Genomic DNA, 13,795 nt, shown 5'->3' with positions numbered 1-13,795 from the left:
GTGTCCAGCACGGGGTTACCGCTAAGGAGGTTAAGTGAATGTATTGAAAGGATAATTTAGGCAGTTCCCTTATATTACATAGAAATGGTAAGATTGGATGAAAAAATTGTACCATGTATGGCCACCATTAGTCACGCATACCATAAAAATGTCATAAGAAAAATATGTTGTTTTATTATTCAAACCACACAGGTCCTTTCTATCCTGGTTCATATTTCTTCATATTAACATTTGAAAATTAGTAATATATCAATTTAAAGGATTGGAATAAAGTTTAGAGTCAATCACATTTTTTTAGTAGAGAAATATATATATTTACATAGAAAGCAGGACAAAGTCCTGAATAAGGGACAAGTGAGGAGGAAAGAGGGACAGGGGGACAGTCAGTGTTCCCAAAGAGGGACTGTCCCTCTGAAAAAGGGACAGTAGGGAGCTATGCCCACGTGGTTGCCAGCGTAACATGGGCACTAGGGATGGTCGGAAATGCCAATTTCCGATTCCGCTGTAAATCCACATTCCGCCATTGCCAATTACCGATTCCGCTTTCCAATACCAATTTCTGCATTCCAATGCGGAATTTCCGCCGGAAATCGCGGAAATTCCGCCCGACTTTAACATAGATTTTATCAAAAACTATAAAGTCTTTTTGAAAACTTTTTTTTGCATCAGAAGATTCTGTTTAATAAACCCTGAAAATTTGGTGTTTCTAGGACCTGCGGGGGCTTTGCTATTAACCACTAAAGTCGGCGGATTTTTACTGTAATATAAATGCAGAAAATAGGCAGATGCAGATTTTCTGCATTTTACTTTACAGTAAAAATCTGCCGACTTTAGCGGTTAATAGCAAAGCCCCTGTAAGTCCTAGAAACACCAAATTTTCAGAGTTTATTAAACTGAATCTTGTGAATAAGATGCAAAATAAAGTTTTCAAAAAGACCTTATAGTTTTTGAGAAAATCGATGTTAAAGTCGGGCAGAATTTCCGCAATATTTCCGCCGGAAATCCGCCTAACACACTTGCATTAACGATTTCCGCATTCCGATGCGGAAATGCAAATTCCGATCGAAATTTCGGAAATTACATTTCCGCGGAATCCGAATGAGCTTCCCTAATGGGCACATACAGTATGTGAAGTTACACAAGCACCCACGTAAACGCTACCTACCACGTGGGGAGCATGTATGTGCACGGAGGATGAAGCGTGGATCCAGCGGCGCCCCCCGACAGGTAAAGTATTCTGCACGGAGCACATTTTACATTAGAGAGGAGGGCGGGGTCACAAGGCTGATTCCTGGGTAATCCAGAAAATCCATCTGCGGTGTATGGGCCGGCAACTGTGTGTTGGTCAATCTGCCCATACATATATGGGCACCTTAAATCTATCACCTGACCAAACTGATCACATGCTTCTCCATGAGTTCTACTAGACATGACCGTCATTATGTATGTGTGCACCAGCATACCTCCCAACTTTTTGAGATGAGAAAGAGGGACACTTAAGCCACACCCTGTCACACCTCTTATCATGCCTCCGTCACACCCCTAGTAACACATACCATAAAGATTTCATAAGAAAACGATGTTGTTTTATAATTCAAACCACACTGGTCCTTTCTATCCTCATTTATTTTCCTTCATATTAACATTTTAAAATTAGTAACCAGGCCTTTACTGCTGCTCTCTACAATGGACAACATGCGACTTCTGTTACTATGTAGTTACAAGCCCAGCATGCTGGGATTTGTAGTCCTGCACCAGCTAGTGAGGCCCCTCCCCCTCAGTGGCACGGGACAATTACAAAATACTGTGAAAACAGGATGTCTTACCTTGCAGTTACCACACAGAATTTCTGTAACAAAAGGAACGGAAATAACAGTTACTAAATCTGACCACTGCGTTGCAGCCTCATTGCACACATTATCCATACAGAGGATTATAATGCATACATATCTATATTTTCAGCAGCACGCAATGTAACTAGTCAAAGAAACGCACACACTGTCTGGAAACCGCAGCTGACTGTACGTTTTTTTCAGCGCGCTAACACACGGCTGTGGCTTCGCGTGTAGAGAAAACACATTTAGTGAGAATGACGCAAAAATGTTACTTATTTTTAAATAAACTGCAGATTTTTGCAGACGAGGTTAACCCCAATAATGTCATTCCCTTTTAAAGGACACTTGAAGTGAGAAGAATATGGAGGCTGCCATATTTATTTCCTTTTAGGCTGCTTACACACCAAGACGTTACAGGCGCACGTTAGTGCAGCCTGTAACGCTCCCCCAACGCACAGCAATGTAACACAAGTGGGCTGTTCACACAGCCCACGTTGCGTTACATGTAACGCTGCACGTTCTCCGCAAAGTGCAGCATGCTACGGCGTTGGAGCGGCTATAGCCGCGTTAGACTGTTTGCACATGCGCAGTGGGGGGCAGAGAGGAGGCGGGGAGAGCCAGCTACAGTAGCCGCGCACATGGCTACTTAATATTCACTGCATTGGCGGCGCTGATTGGCCGGCGGGACCACGTGATGCGGAGTGTCTCGCTCTGCATCACGTGGTCCCGCTGGCCAATCAGCGCCACTCTGGGAGACATTATAGGAATCGAGCCGCCTAACGCGGCTCACTCTACCGTCGGCTCTTGCAGCACCATACGTTGTGTTAGGTGCACGTTATGCGACCTTAACGTAGCACCTAACGCAACGTCTTGGTGTGCAAGTAGCCTTAAGCAATACCAGTTGCCTGGCTGTCCTGCTGATCAGATGTTTTTGATTGAATCATGCCCGTTTCTAGGGGCGGGCAGAGCAGGACATTGCCTGAAGCACAGCAGCGGTGGGGGCGGCAGGCAGCAGCAATTGGCGCTTGCAGAGTGTCAGCAAGAGTGTAACTCACCTCTCTGAGATCCCCACGCGCTGCTCACATCTCCTTTCTGCTCCATGGCTTCCTGTCTCACAAGTATCAGTGTAACCACAGGGGGCGCTGTAACTAAAGATATGGGAAGCCGAGAAGCAGGAATGAGATGCAGGAGGAGTATGTGGATCCCAGATAGGTGAGTTATGCTCCTGTTGCCACTCAGCAAGCGCCCCCTCCTGGCCTCTGGCTACCTAAACGGGACAGACGCTCTGGCTAAGCACGGGCCTCTCTCTGGCTACCTAAACGGGGAGGCAAGCTCTGGCTAAATGGTGAGCTCTCCATCTAATCGGGGCGGTTCTCTAAATGGGGTGGGGGGGGGGTTGTCTGGCTATACAGCTAGACAGGGACCTCTCTGGCTAACCAGTGGTTCTCTAACTACATGGGGGAGGGGGGGGGGGGGGCTCACTGGCCATGGGAGGGGGGCAGGGTTCTCTTCATGGTTAGCTTCTTGACTAGCTATATTGGGGGTTACCTAATACTGAGGGGTACCTCTGGCTACCGAATCACAATTTACACACTCGCCCTGCGAGCTCTATAGCCTGGAGACTGCCCTAGGCTGAACTTTGACTAGATTAGCCACGTGCTTGTTTCAGCTATGTGATTCAGACACTACTGCTGCCAAAGAGCTCAACAGCACTGCCAGGTAACTGGTATTGTTTAAAAGGAAATACATATGGCAGCCTTTCACTTTAGGTGTCCTTTAATGAGTTCCTACACTAGCCCTGCACCATGCATGACACAGCATAGAAGTCCATTAGCTCCTTCCAGAAGGCACTGCGGGATGGCATGTGGCAGTGTTGACACCAGTGGTCGGGAGACACGTAATTATGTCACTACTGTACCACTGAATACAAGTTTTATGAGTATGGACCTAATTTTGGGGGTTGTCTGACCACTGAACCCAGCAGGACGCAGCTCAATTACCCGGAGGTACTCAGTTTGCTCCTGGCCTTCCACGTCTTTCAGGACTCCATCCATCTGCTTCAGCTGCTCCACATAGTGGGCCACGCTATTCCTCTCCCCCAGCAGGGCGGTGGTAGCGTCCAGCTCCGCCTTGTCAGCCTCCTTGGCCAGAGAGGTCTCCATGATGTTGAGGTAGGTACGCATGACGCTCAGCTGCTCCTTCACGCTCTTCTTAAAGCGGGCCACCGTGTCCTGAGACATAAAGACTTGTCAGGCAGGAGAACACATAACAAGGGGTTTGTGATACAGGATAGAGACTTAGGGTGCTCATACACGCTATACACAAAGTGGATCCGAGATAAACTTTTACTGATTGCATAATTGTGCCCCTTGCATATAGTTTATAGGGCATTCCTCAAGCCAAATACTTTTTTTGTTTTTGTTTTAATACTCTAATTCCCTATAAACTAAACAAGCCTCGCCCACAGCTCCTCCAGCGCCTAGGCATTCTGAGTCCCATGTAGCAAGGGAGCTCAGTCTGGGGAAGAGGAGGCTTTTCCCAAAGGAGGAGGCGTTACCAAGCGCAAGCTGCTGAGATTTCAGAGGTAAGGGGGCGAAGAGGGGAGGAGAGGGGAGTGGAGTTTTCACAGGCTGAGGTGTGGAGATGCAGAGCAACTTGCCTGTGTAATGATGACAAGCAGAATATGGCTGCTCTCATTGTATCACAGGAAGAAATAATCCTATACTGTTGAAGCTGTTTGCAGCTAGATTTGCTGTGTAAACTATCTAAACTTTAGATAAGATACATAGACAAGTTACTTGTTATAGTTTTTCATCTCGGATCCACTTTAATGTGTTGAGAATTGGGCATGACTACAGGTGCCGCCGACCTTGAAAGCCAGAGCTTTAAAGTTAACCTGTCATGTGGGAGCAAGAGGATTTATACATACTTGGGGCTTCTTCCAGCCCTTTCTTGTCCATCGGCTCCCTTGGTGACCTCCGAGTAATGATGAGCACAATTTTGGCATAGACATAATTTTGCATCGAAATTTGCAATTAAGATGTGAAATCGTAATGTGCAATTTCAGGGAAAATCGTAATTCATTTTGTCTGTAATTGTAATTATTTGTAACTTTTCACATCATTTTGTGCCAAATTTAGCGGTTAATAGCTAAGCCCCCACGTAAGCTATTGCTACCACAATTGATGCATATGTTGAGGAGAATACTGGGTACAAGTTTTCAAAAAGACCCTGTAGTTTTGGAGAAAATCAATTTTAAATATGCAAAGAGAAAATGGCTTTTAAACTGTCATTTTTCTGAGCTTAAAAAACATTTTTCCTTAGCAGTTTGAAAATCGATCCTCTAGGTTACGATCAAATGTCAAATCATGTGATCAGAAGCCAGAAGAGGCAGTTGGCAGTGAAGCACCGCCACCGTGTGGAGATGAGGAGAAGCTGATCTAGCCGCCCAGGCCGGTAACTATGACAGCACCCTGCTGCCCACTCTGCATGACTGCAATAGGCATCCAAAAATCGGGATGCGGGGCAGGTTTGCAAGACCGGATGCTCGCGGGTCGGGTGTGGGTATCGGATTGCCCAGAAAGCAGATAATGGTTTGGGTGTAGGCATCGGGCTGTGGGCATGGGTCCTAAAAATTACACCTGCGCAGACCTCTACTGTGTAGGGCACTAATTGTATACTCCTCTCTCAAGGCATGCAGCAGTTAGGGTGACCAGATGGGGTCAGCTAAAAAGGAGGACAGAGACCGTTAGAAAGAAGAACAAATACTGTATGACCAAATAACTCCAACTCCATGGTTACCATCATTCACCAGGCAACCTAGGCAAGTGCCAGGGGTCTAAAGGGTGTCAAGGGGCCCACCTGCTTCCTTCTTTGACCTCTCTCCACTTCAGCTTACCAAAGGCACCACAAAGGGGTGGCAAATCTAACCAACTTGCCTTGGGTCCCATTACATCTTAATCCATCTCTGGTTAGTACCAATGCCATATCTGACAGTTTCTTTTCGTCCTCCCTCAAAACATGGACATTTTGTCTTGTGACACTCAGAAAACTTGCAACTTCTCTGTTTTAGACATTTCTGTTTCTTTTTCATTTGACATTTTACAAAAAAAGTATTGGTTAGTTGCGCTGTCGGATGGAACTAGAATATAAACAGTGTTGCCACGCTCCCACTTCTTAAGGTTATAAATATTGATAACCTGGTAACGGAAGCCGAAGTCTGCTCAATCTCAGCATATCTCATATGTATCTCATATCTCATATGTATATCACATATGTAATAAGTAAATTGCAGTCAACTCTGTTTCTGATTCTGTGAAAGGAGGACATTTTAATGAACTTTTGGAGTGCCTGGAGGACAGAGAAAACCATGCTAAAAAAGAGGACAAGTCCTCCTTTTGGTGGATGTCTGGTCACCCAACCTCTCCTAATCTTGTCCCCACAGCCTGGTCTTCTTCTAGTCGGGCCTCCAAGTGATGTCATCAGCAATGGACTGCCACTGGGACAAGGCTAGTGTTAAGAGTGAAGACGGGGAGCAGGAAAACGAGGCAGACAGGAGAAGCCGCCCCCTGAATGCTCTGAGCGTTCAATATAAAGTCGGTCCCAGTGCGTTCACTTCCCATGTTCTCTCTGCATGGACACTGCTTGAGTCGCCTAACAGGCCTCCTTTGCCCCCCCCCCCCCTCCCCCACCACCTTTCCCAACAGCTGCAGGGTGTGCTCTCTCAGAAACTACACCACTAAAGCATGAGTGCTAATAAGTTAAATTAGCAACGAATGAAAAAAAAAAACCTATATCTGTAAACAAGTAATTTTAGAGATGCGTGGAAGTTGAGGATAAATTGGTAATTAGAAACCTACCTGCACCTCGGCAACCTGTCTGTCCAGGGTGGCCACCGTCTTCTCCTTCCTCAGACGCGCTTCCTGCAGGAGGACCTGTTGCTGGGGGAGTTGTCTCTGGAAGACATTCATTTGTACGCATTACTATCGCATCCATCTGAAAATGGCGCCTGTGAATAATGGCGCACAGTGTTGCCGCTAATCCGTTTGCCGCTTATCGCTATTTAACGTTAAAGCCTTATTGTTATTTAGCGTTAAAGCCTTATTGTTATTTAGCGTTAAAGCCTTATTGTTATTTAGCGTTAAAGCCTTATTGTTATTTAGCGTTAACACACAGAACCCTCTCTGTACCTATCCCTAACCCCTAAACCCCCCGGTGGTGCCTAACCCTAACCACCCCCCCTGGTGGTGCCTAACCCTAACCACCCCCCTGGTGGTGCCTAACCCTGACCACCCCCCTGGTGGTGCCTAACCCTAACCACCCCCCTGGTGGTGCCTAACCCTAAGACCCCCCTGGTGGTGCCTAACCCTAACCTTGACAGTGTTACATTAAATCCATTCATCGTTTTGCAGTTAAATAACTTCTGCAGTTTGGCTTATGTAGGGCGCTATTGATAAATAACGTTAGTGTGTGCCACTATTGATAAATACCGTTAGTGTGTGCCACTATTGGTAAATAACGTTAGTGTGTGCCACTATTGATAAATAACGTTAGTGTGTGCCACTATTGATAAATAACGTTAGTGTGTGCCACTATTGATAAATAACGTTACTGTGTGCCGTTTTTCTTCTTTTTTTCCCTGTGCGCCATTATTATGCAGTACTAACGATAAATAGCGATAAGCGTATCTTTTTAATGCGGCGCCATTTCTATGCATAGGCACTGTGCGCCATTATTCACTCATTACTATCAGCCTCACAGATCACTTCAGGCAGGATTAAAGTGTAACTCCGACAAAAAAGTGAACTATACCTCATAACAGTGTGAAGAAGGATGACATCCTTTATGGGGTTTTTACTTAGTTTTGTATTCCTCAGTGGAAAATGTTCAGTTAACCCTCGCAACGATCTGATTTCACTCAAGCAAGCATTCCAAAACTTTTGACACGTAAAGTGGCAAAAGTTTTGCACTAAGTTTTCTGGATAACGTCTGTTCCCTAAGCACCTCCTGCCTGGAAAATCTATAGCAAATAATAAGATCTATAGTAAATAAACATTTTGTAGTAAATAATCTTAATCTATAGTAAATAAGGCTCAGAGGGCCTTTTAGACTTCCAGCAATGTCAGGATATGTACAAAGGCAGTATAAATGCTTCGCCAATGAGCTTTTCGTCCACAAGAGGACATGAACTACGTACGGAGGGAAAGGAGATTTTACCACCCATTTAGTTTAGTTCACAGAAATATAATCAAATACTAGACCAATTCTCCCGTGAGCCATCGAATGTGGTGTGCATGATACTCTTTATGAAATGCCCCTCAGGAGGAATCTATGTGGTAGAAAAAGGACAGGACAAAAATTGCGCACAAGAATGAACCATCACCGCTTTCAAATCAGTGAGGGTAAAATGGACACATCAGTGGCCCAACACTTCTGTGAACCAGGACACAGCATGCAAGATCTGAAATTACTTGTTCTTAAAGGGACTCCGAGCTCACCCAAAAAAAAGAAAGTTGTACTCACCAGGGGCTTTCTCCAGCCCAGTGCTGGTCGGGAGGTCCCACGACGGCGTCCTGGCTCTTCTCCTTCTCCCCGCTCCGGAATGGCTGACAGGCCGCAGCCCGGGCGACACTCTCCCGAGTGTCGGGCTGCTCCTTCCGCGTATGACGCGGATTACGTCACACGCCGGCCGCCTCGCGTCATCACGGCGGCCGGCGTGAAAGTACTGCGCATGCGCGCTTTAATCACGCATGCGCAGTACTTTCACGCCGGCCGGCGTGATGACGCGAGGCGGCCGGCGTGTGTTGTCAGCCGCGTCATACGCGGAAGCTGCAGCCCGACACTCTGCCGAGTGTCGCCCGGGCTGCGGCCTGTCAGCCATTCCGGAGCGGGGAGAAGGAGAGGAGCCAGGACGCCGTCGTGGGACCTCCCGACCAGCACTGGGCTGGAGAAAGCCCCTGGTGAGTACAACTTTCTTTTTTTGGGTGAGCTCGGAGTCCCTTTAAAGCAGGGGTCCCCACACGTTTTGGGTTGAGGGCCGGGTCAACATACTTCAGACCGCTGGGGGGCCGGAGTAAACATAAAATGATGTAGAAGTCTTTGCGGACCAGACAGTGAAGCATACCCAGGTGACAATCTGCAAGCCAATTGGACAGCAGTGTCACCTGATGTGGAATTTGATTGGAAACCAGCAAAATTTCTGCTTTCTGGCTTCCATGTGGATGGGGGGTGCTGCACTGCTATTCCATATGTGGACCACCAATATTCAAAGATGTAGCTGACTGCATTTATAAGCAATACATTTTCTGTGTGGGGGGCCGGTAAGAAAGCCTTAGGGGGCCACATTCAGCCCGCGGGCCTTAGTTTGAGGACCACTGCTTTAAAGGATATCCGAGGTGATTAATAAAATCTAGCTTTACTTACCTGGGCCTTCCTACAGCTCCTAGAAGTCATGTGTGTCCCTCACCGCAGCTCAGTCTTCTCCCAGATCCTACTGGTAGGCCCTGAAGTACTCTCCTCGCCCACGCATGTGCAGAAGATGCTGACCCATTGGTGGTTAATGATACTTTAGAGGCGGCCAGCGGGACCCGGAAGAAGACCAGAGCTGTGGCGAGGGTCGGGACACACGTGACCTCTAAGGCTTAGAAGAAGCCCAGGGTACATAAAGCTAGATTTTATGAATTGCCTCAGATATCCTTTAATGGAGCAGGTTGTTTTGGCACACGGTGCTCAGCAATGCTATAGCGTGATCGCCGGACCCCAAATTCCATCTCCCTCTGTTTTGTGCCGGGGATTTGAGCAGCAGCAGGGTGAGTCGTTTTCTCCTTTAAGGGTAATTTCAAATATGAAGAATTAAGAAAAATGTCTGAATACAAATTCATGGAAATGTTCAAGACATTACCAGAAGGTTTAAATTGTGGAATTGGATCCATGACACCTTATTTGACATAATTGACTTAAATAGAGCCTGAAGCTTACAAAAATACCTCTTTTTACTTCTCAGTCCTTTTCAGCATTAAGGCCATAGCTGAAATGCCGCGTCCGTGTGGCTGAACGCTCAATTTTCCAGGTCGTGGATTTTGCTGCCCGGGGGAGGCAGAGCTTTGGGTTGTAGCTCTGCCTCCAGTCCAATCAATCTGCACTGATCGCTGCCTCTCCCCGGCCCTCTCTGTGAAAGAAGACTGAGAGGACGGGGAGAGGCGTAGATTGGTGGTGATTGACGCGAGTAGAGGCAGAGCTACTGCACAATGCTCTGCCTCAACTAGGAAGGAGCCCCGGATTTTTCCCCAGGGATTTCGGGGGTATTAATGTAGCATTTAGCTGGGGGTATGCAGCCTTTCAGCTATGGTCTTAATGCTGAAAAGGACTGAGAAGTAAACAGAGCTATTTTTGTAGGCTTCAGACTCTCTTTAACTTCATTATCTTCAGCCTGCTGGACTTCATATATACTTGCATGAGCTCACTGGCTCCAGTCTAGTGACCACCTTGACATATAACTGTTAAATAGTAACTAGTACAACTGTCATCTTCGTGTTTAGTTTTACCTTATTTACCTGCATACAGTGTTTTACTTCAGCTAACATCTGAAACTATGCCTGAAGAAGGGACTAGCTCTCTGAAAGATTGCAAATTTAACTGTATCAATTACCCATTCTACCTACAAAAAGCAAATTTTCATTATATGCTACTGCAATCACGAGTACTATTTTACTATCCTTTCAGTATTGGCCACTATGGTCGGCTGTCCACTATAACTTTTCCTTCTCATTGCAGACAATTTTTAAGAAATCCAGTCCAAGTGTTCTGGATCATTCATGGTCCGTAAAATTCTACACTCGTCTCAAGCCTTTTGCCTACTAATAAATCCAGTCCAAGTTGGCTGGATTGTTTGTGGTCTGCAGTGTTCTCCACTCATCACAAGCCTTGGTGGACTTTGGAAAACAATCAGACCCTTGGTACCTAGTGCATTACCTTCATCTTGGCGTGGGCCTCAGCAGCTTTGATGATGTTGTGGCCCTTGTGTTTGCCCAGCGAAGCACAGACACCGCAGATCAGCTCCTTGTCCTGCTCACAGAAGACACTCAGAGGGTCCAGATGCTCCAGGCAGTGCCCTTGTGGGACTTGCTTGAAGCTCTGGACCAGGTGTTCCAGCTGGCGGTTGATATGGAGGGTCTCAGGACGGGTGTTGGCCTGGCAGGTGGGGCAGAGGGTGGACCCATTTTGCTCCTGGCTCTTGGGCGCTTCACTCAGGCAGCTCTGGCAGAAGGTGTGGCCACATTCTGTAGTGATAGGTGAGCGGAACAGCTCCAGGCATAGCTGGCACGTGAGGTCATTCTGCATTCCCTGCACCAGCTGAGGATTCGCCATGCTTCGGGGCACAGAGGAGAAAAAGAAGACAGGTATAAAAATTAACATGGGGCACCTCTGACCCAACCCCCCCCTCCCCCCAACAACCTTAAGGCAGTGTAATGTGGCAAGCATCAGTCTGTACCTACCTGAATGCAGTATTAGTTGGCCATATTAATTCTCACCCAGGATAGTATTGTCCCCCCAGGGCCCAGAGTGGTTGACAGCCCCCCCCCCAGATTTCCCCCCAAGCTGACAGTGGTTCACCTATGCCCTGTTCCACTACATAGTGCTTGCAACAAATCCCACTTACCAAGCTCCGTTAATCTGATCGAATTGGTAAGTGGGAATTTGGCTGTTAATGGGCATGACTGATTGTTTTTGATCGATTACCACAGCGACCAACAATGGTCATGGGATTTAATCGTTAATGCCCACCTTTTGGCTCTGTTCATGCTACAAACGTAAAGGACAAACCTGGCGATAGTGAAAACATATACGTGTGAATAGGCCCACTGGAAAACAGCTGTCCATTCTAAATGTAACTAGCTGTCACAGTGCTCACAGTATATCTACACCCCTTGAGACTTCATCTTAGCTCCAAGGGAGTAGATATACGTACCTCGCCACGAGTGCTCTTGCGCGCCCCCGTCACCACCTGTTAGTGCAATGATCTGTGAATAGGAGCACATGTACCCATTCACAGATCAAAGTGCCTGTGAACAATGATTACCGACATCAGTGGGATGCCGGTGGACAAAATGAAAGTAAACACACACATGCATATTACTTCCTGTGTACTGCTCACAGTACACAGAAATTAAGGGGGGGAGCACCTAGTGGCCAAAAAGTAAAAAGACACCTACATACATTAAATTAAACAAAAAATAAATGAATCTATTAATTAACCCCTTTCCTCTCCTTGAACTGTGCATGGCTACTTTAAGCGCAATGGCAATCAGCCAGAGGCGTATCTAGAGGGGTGCAGGCATGGCTCGTACCATGGGCACCATAGCTGGCCCCTCCTCCCTTGTGCTCCACCACTATACTGAGCCTCTCGGGTATTTGTACCTGCTGTTATGCTGAAGGACATCTCTCACTACCTATACTGGGGAGGGGGGGGGGGACAATTATACTGGGGCGGGGGGATGACTTTAACTACCTATCATTACCTACAGTATATTGGGGGGCTGCTCTGCTTGTACCAGGGGACACCTCTCACCACTTATGCTAAAGAAGGCTGCTTATACTGGGGAGACATCTAATCCCATATACTGGAAGGGCATCCTAGACTGGGGGCTACCTATACTAGGGTGCTACTTCTGGCTACTTATACTTGAGGAGGCAACCTATACTGGAGGGGAGGTGTTATTTACAGTATATGGGAAGGGGGATACTCGTCTCATTACCTATGCTGGGAGGGTGTGATTCCAGTTTTTGCCATAGGCGCTATATTTGCCCGGATACACCCCAGCAATCTGCACTAACTCAAATAAAGGCATCACACAGTAGGGCAAGCTGTGATTAGTTCAACATTACCCCTTCAACTGTCACCATCCCCTTATCCATACAGTGATGTAACTACAATTCATGGGGTCCTCAAGCGAAACTTTGATTGGGCCCCCAATGGTCACACGCCTTCCCTTGCCTCCCTTTAGTGCTCTTTGACCTTAGGGCCCATCTCACAAGGGCCATAAAACAAGTGTGGCCATCATGATCTTCACACCCATAACAAGCGTAGCCACAAAACACGTCCCAGGTTCAGGGCCCCCTGTCCCAGACTGCAATGTGTCCCAGGTTATGTCCCACTCTTGGTGTCCCAGCCGTGGCACTCTGTGGCCGTTTGAGGTAATGTTTGCCTCATTTACAGTTTGCGGAGTCGGAGTAATCGATTTCTGCTGCATTTCATGTGCCAGAGGTAACGGTAGTTGCATTTCATGTATCAGAGGTAACGGTAGTTGCATTGCATTTGTCAGAGGTAACGGTAGTTGCATTTCATGTATCAGAGGTAACGGTAGTTGCATTGCATTTGTCAGAGGTAACGGTAGTTGCATTTCATGTATCAGAGGTAACGGTTGCTGCAGTTATTGTTTAATGAGACTACATTTTCTACTTTGGGGTTATTGTTGCAGTATTTGGCATTTTGGGGGCTCATGATTATTAAATGGTATGCTATACTGTAGCATCAGCAGTATTGATGAGCGAAAATGCAAAAATTCTTTGCGCCAAATTTGGTTTCGACATGCAAATTTTCGAGCGAATATCTTCACGTTAATTTTCGCCAAATGCCCGTTATTTTTGCGCTACATTCGTAGTTCATCGCATACGTATAACCGCGTAGTCGTAGTACCGCTATGCGAAGCATTGTCACGCATGTATTAGCGGATTATTGCAGACATTTTTCCGCATAAGAGCATAAGCGTCCGCATTTAGCGACGTTTCTTGCGGATTATTGCGGACATTTTTCCGCATAGGGGCATAAGCGTCCGCATACTTTAATTTTGATGCTGGTCGAAAACGCAAATATTTCTGAAGATTTTCGTGAAAATTCGCCGAATTCGAAAACGGGATTTTCGATGTGAAAATGACTTGGGCGAAAATTCGCAGGCAACACT

General features: G+C 46.7%; 1 protein-coding gene across 2 annotated transcripts in view; it reads right to left on the bottom strand.

The window, feature by feature from the left end:
- TRIM72 (tripartite motif containing 72) overlaps positions 1–13,795 on the bottom strand; it is a 53,809-nt gene that overhangs the window by 16,897 nt on the left and 23,117 nt on the right. For both annotated transcript variants that reach the window (XM_068243772.1, XM_068243771.1), the window contains exons 3-6: positions 10,806–11,202; positions 6,695–6,790; positions 3,836–4,066; positions 1,827–1,849 (exon numbers count right to left, since the gene is read on the bottom strand). In XM_068243772.1, coding sequence (XP_068099873.1) covers positions 1,827–1,849; positions 3,836–4,066; positions 6,695–6,790; positions 10,806–11,201 — 746 coding nt within the window. In that variant the 5' untranslated portion in view covers position 11,202. The remainder of the gene's footprint in view (positions 1–1,826; positions 1,850–3,835; positions 4,067–6,694; positions 6,791–10,805; positions 11,203–13,795) is intronic.

This window comes from Hyperolius riggenbachi, chromosome 7 (genome assembly GCF_040937935.1).
Source record: "Hyperolius riggenbachi isolate aHypRig1 chromosome 7, aHypRig1.pri, whole genome shotgun sequence".
Classification (NCBI taxonomy): Eukaryota; Metazoa; Chordata; class Amphibia; order Anura; family Hyperoliidae; genus Hyperolius; species Hyperolius riggenbachi.
The sequence above is the reverse complement of the archived record's forward strand: the minus strand, read 5'-3'. Positions and strand labels throughout refer to the sequence as shown.